The sequence below is a fragment of the Propithecus coquereli genome, unplaced genomic scaffold (assembly GCF_000956105.1).
Source record: "Propithecus coquereli isolate 6110/MARCELLA unplaced genomic scaffold, Pcoq_1.0 Scaffold155, whole genome shotgun sequence".
Classification (NCBI taxonomy): domain Eukaryota; kingdom Metazoa; phylum Chordata; class Mammalia; order Primates; family Indriidae; genus Propithecus; species Propithecus coquereli.
The window spans coordinates 3212075-3216443 of NW_012139969.1; the positions used below are offsets into that span (position 1 = coordinate 3212075).

Sequence of the window (4369 nt, forward strand, 5' to 3'; positions counted from 1 at the left end):
GCGGGAAGTCCACGCGATGCTCCTTCTGGATGCGCAGCATCTTCCTGATGTTAGAGTCATCGTAGGGCATGGAGCCACAGACCATTATGTAGAGGATTACGCCCAGGCTCCAGATGTCGTACGCCTTGGGCTGGTAGGGGATGCCCTGCAGCACCTCGGGGGCCGCGTACGCCGCCGACCCACAGAAGGTCTTGCTCAGGGTGATGCGGCCGCTGTCGTCCCGCAGGCAGCGTTTAGAGAAGCCGAAGTCGGACAGCTTGATGTTGAAGTCCTTGTCAAGGAGAATGTTCTCGCACTTCAGGTCGCGGTGGACGACATCCATGTCGTGGCAGTACTTGACCGCCGAGCAGAGCTGGCGGAACATCTTGCGCGCCACGTCCTCCTGCAGGGCTCCCCAGCACTTGATGAATTCCAGGAGGTCGCCCTGGACGCCAAGCTCCATGACGATGTAGATGCGCCCGTCAGAAGTCTCGAAGATCTCGTAGGTCTTGATGATCGAGCGGTGGTTGACGGTGGCCAGGATGTCCATCTCCCGCGGGAGGAATCTCTCTGCAAAGTCAGTGGGCGTTTTCTTGCGGTTGATGATCTTCACTGCCACATTGACCTTGAGGCGCTCAGAGTACGCGGATTTGACTTTCGCATAGGAGCCTTTGCCACAATGGATGCCCACAATGTAACCCTTCTTCCTTAGGACCGCGGCATCGTCCATGGTGCCAGGAGCGGCCGCCATCATTCGTCCTCACTCACACTGCAGGCAGGCGTGTGCGGGACTGGGCCTGGGCTTGCAGGGGTTGAACGCTCAGCATTGTCTCTGGGTGACTTCAGCGAATGAACTCATAAAGCCAGGCTGCTGAGGGTGGGGACTGGGCTGGTGGAAACAGGGCCCCTGGAAGCCAGGCTGGCCTGGCAGGAGTGCCCACTTCCTGCCCACTGGAAGGAAACTGGCATTGGGGACTGTGGTAACCCTCCCTGCTCTTCTTGCTGACTCTGGCCTCCCTGTCCCTGTCAGGCCTGAAGGGAGGTGGCCCACGTCCGGCCAGACTGCCAGCCCCAAGACTGATTCATTCCCCTGGTTTGGGGCCTGACCCTTTGTGGGGTCCGTTTCCTGCACCTTCTTCGGGGTGTGCAGGGAAGCCCCTCTTGGGCTCGTGTGCTTGGGACCAGCAGGGCCTGCCTGGGAGGGCCAGCCTTGGCCCAGGCTGGCAGTGGTGCCAAGCCTGGTGGACGAAAGCAGCTCAGTGTTTGGGAGCAGGAACTGGCAGGTCCTTAGGGTGGAGAACTGGGCAGGCGAGTGGCTGCTCCTCTAGGAACAGGGGCGTGCGTGTAGGTGGCAGGTCGTGGTCGGGGATGCAGTACATGCCGACTGGGTGCCTGGCGTCCAGAACAGGAAGGTGCATGTTCCCAGGGGTGGCACGGGGCTTCCGTCAGGTGGAGGATGAGGTGAGGCACTAAGGCAGCAGGGAGCCAGGGAGGTGAGAGGAAGACTGTTCTGAGAACAGCCAGGGAGTACAAGTCAGCAGGGAAGTGGAGGAGACTGTAGCGGCGTTTTCTGTGACAGGGCAGCCCTCGCAAGGTGCAGGACAGGAGGAGATAGGATCCAAGTTGTGTTTTAAGATGGTCCCTGGCAGAGAAGAGAATCAGCTTTGGCGTGAGCCGGGGGCCAGTGCCTTTGAACAGGCAAGAGGCGGCTGGGCCAGGGCAGCCTCCGGGGAGCAGAGGGAGGTGATGAAGGGCAAGCCTGGGTCTGGGGCGCGGGCGAGTGAGAGGCAAGCCCTTGGTGCTGGGGACGGGTGGGGGCAGCACCAGGCCATCAGAGCAAGCGCCTGGGTGGGGAGCAGTCCTGGATCGCACCACAGTGGCCCTCTGCGGGGAGCGGGCAGCAGTCTTATCGGGACCTGGCACGGCATCTTCCTTGCCTCTTCACGCTGCCTTTTGCATCTGGAAACAACACGAACGTCCTTTTCGGGGCCTGTGTGGATTTGTGCTTTGGAAAAGGTGGCGTCCTAGACACGTCTCCTTCAGAACTTGGGAAGCCCTGATGTTCACTTGCCGTCCCGCACGGGAATCTGGGCCCACAGGGAGCTGCCAGGACAGGCAGCTGTGTGCTCCGTGTTCAGGGGGAGTGGGAGGAAGATCCGTGTCGATGAGCGGGGTGGTCATGGAAAGTTTCAAAGAGGATGTGATGTTCGAGCCAGGCACGGAGGATCAGCAGGCTGCCCGGGTTGACAAGAGGGGCGGGACGTGCGATACATCTTGCCTGGAGTGCACAGGGCATGCCCTGTGTCTGGAAGGTTCTGGGGAAGATTGCAGGAGCAGGGCAGCCAAAGTCAGGGTGCCTGGCTGAGAGACTTAGGGCGGGCCCAGGGCGACAGCCTCCCCAAGTCCCATCTGAGCTCTTTACTGCATCCATGGTTAACAGTTTTAGTTCGATGCGTTCCTTTCTCCTGGGCACTGTCCTTTGTGTCCTAGCAGGCCTGGCCCCAGGAGCATGGTACCACTCCCCACCCCTTCCTTGCGCCCCCAGATGCTCTGTCTGAGGTGTCTCTGCATATCTGTGTTCTTGGCTGACTCCACTGACCTGTTCTCCCGTTGTCGTGCCTTCTGCTTCCTCGCACACTGTCCTTCTCCAGGACAGTATGGCCTCTCTGGTTCTTGGGGGACAGGCCGGAGGGGGCAGGTGTCAGCATTGCACGAGCAGAGCTGCCAGGGTGTGGAGCAGGTGGCTTCCCCCAGGGTGTGCAGGCGGGGCTGGGACTCCTGGAGTGTTGAGGGGAGGGGGTTGGATCGGACCTGCGGAGCTTCAGGCTTGCTTTCAGTGTCGCGGTCCTGTGGGCCAGGACCTGTGTGTTCTGGAAAATCTACTCCCTGTGAGTTGCACTTGCCTTTGTGAAGTGGGCCCTGCCCACCGTTCATCCCACGGCGCCGGGCTGCTCTAGGTGATGATGCGCCGGACACAGCCCACGTTTTCCAAGAGCCCAGCAAGTGTGTGGGCTTGATGGTGGCTGTGCTGTGACGCAGGGCGTCATGGAACTGTGAGGACACAACTGGGGGATTGAACTTGGGGAGGCCAGGGAAGGCCGAAGTGTCTCAGGAACTGGCCAGGCAGAGGAGGAGGAGGATGGCCACTGCACATGATGGCTGCCGGGTTGCAGCGTGGCAGGAGCATGGACAGGCTACAGAGAGACCCTAACGCCTCTGAGGTTCACGGAAGGGGTCGGAGCTAGAGCCGAGCCCAGTGGTTTGAGCAGGAGTTGCCCAGCATGGTGAGGCCACCTGTCGAGGAGGGCACCTGTGCCTGCTGCTCTGGACCGTGACTCAAGACAGGTTGCCCACCTTGCTTCACCCCACTGCAGAGCACACGGCGGAACACACCTGCAGCCCCCTCTCCCCCAGCCCAGGCTCTAGATCCTGCCCTGGGGACCACTGTGGGCCCACAGGGATTATAGGGAGGAGGCACCGGAGCCACCGCTGAGGACAGACCCTCAGCCAGCCTTGTGCTCTGGGATCCCACTCGACCATGAGAAACAGGGTGGCCCTCCCAGTGCCACTCAGGGCCTGCTCTGTGTGCAGATGCTGGGCATGCACAGGCCAGCTGTAGAGCACACAGTAGGACTGTGGAGCACTGCAGGAAACCCCAGCAAGTTTAGTGGGGGCTGCAGCCCCTCGCCGAGCCCGGAGAGATGGCCAGAGTGTGCAGGGATGAGTCCCTAGTATGATTAGTGCACATTTAATAGACTACCATATCGTATAAACATAACTTTTATATGCACTGAGAAGCCAAAAAACTTGTGTGACTTGCTTTACTGTGATATTCGCTCTATTGAGGTGGTCTGGAACCAAACCCACAAGATCTCCGAGTTTGCCTGTAATGATAAAAACTATCAGCAAACTAAAACTAGAAGGAAAATTCCTCAGTCCGTGTCTTAAGTCTGTTTTGTGCTGCTAAACAACTGAATACCTGAGACTAGCTAATTTATAAAGAGGAGATATTTATTGGCTCACAGTCTGGGAGCCTGGGAAGTCCAAAAACATGGTTTTGGTACCCGGTGAGGTCTCCTTACGTCATCCCATGGTCGAAGGTGGAAGGGCAAGAGAGTGTAAGAGAGCAAGAGAGGGCCAAACTCATTTTTAGAACAAGCTAAACTTGTGACAACAAACCTATTCCAGCAATAACAACATTAATCCATTCGTGAAGGCAGATCCCTCATGACCTACTCACCTCTTACAGGCTCCACCTATCAACACTGCTGCTTTGGGGATGAAGTTTCCAACACATGAACTTTGGGGGACACATTTAAACTACAGCAATCTGATAAAAGGCACTGACAAAAAAATCTACAGCCAACATTATACTTAATGGCAAAAGACA

General features: G+C 58.0%; 1 protein-coding gene across 1 annotated transcript; it reads right to left on the reverse strand.

Moving 5' to 3' along the window:
* Window positions 1-4: 4 nt before the first annotated feature.
* On the reverse strand, window positions 5-716 carry LOC105807238 (testis-specific serine/threonine-protein kinase 2-like; the record flags this gene model as incomplete). The annotated part of the gene is made up of 1 exon (XM_012640553.1): window positions 5-716. A coding segment is annotated over exon 1 (705 nt), but the record flags the coding sequence as incomplete, so codon positions are not given.
* Window positions 717-4369: the final 3653 nt, after the last annotated feature.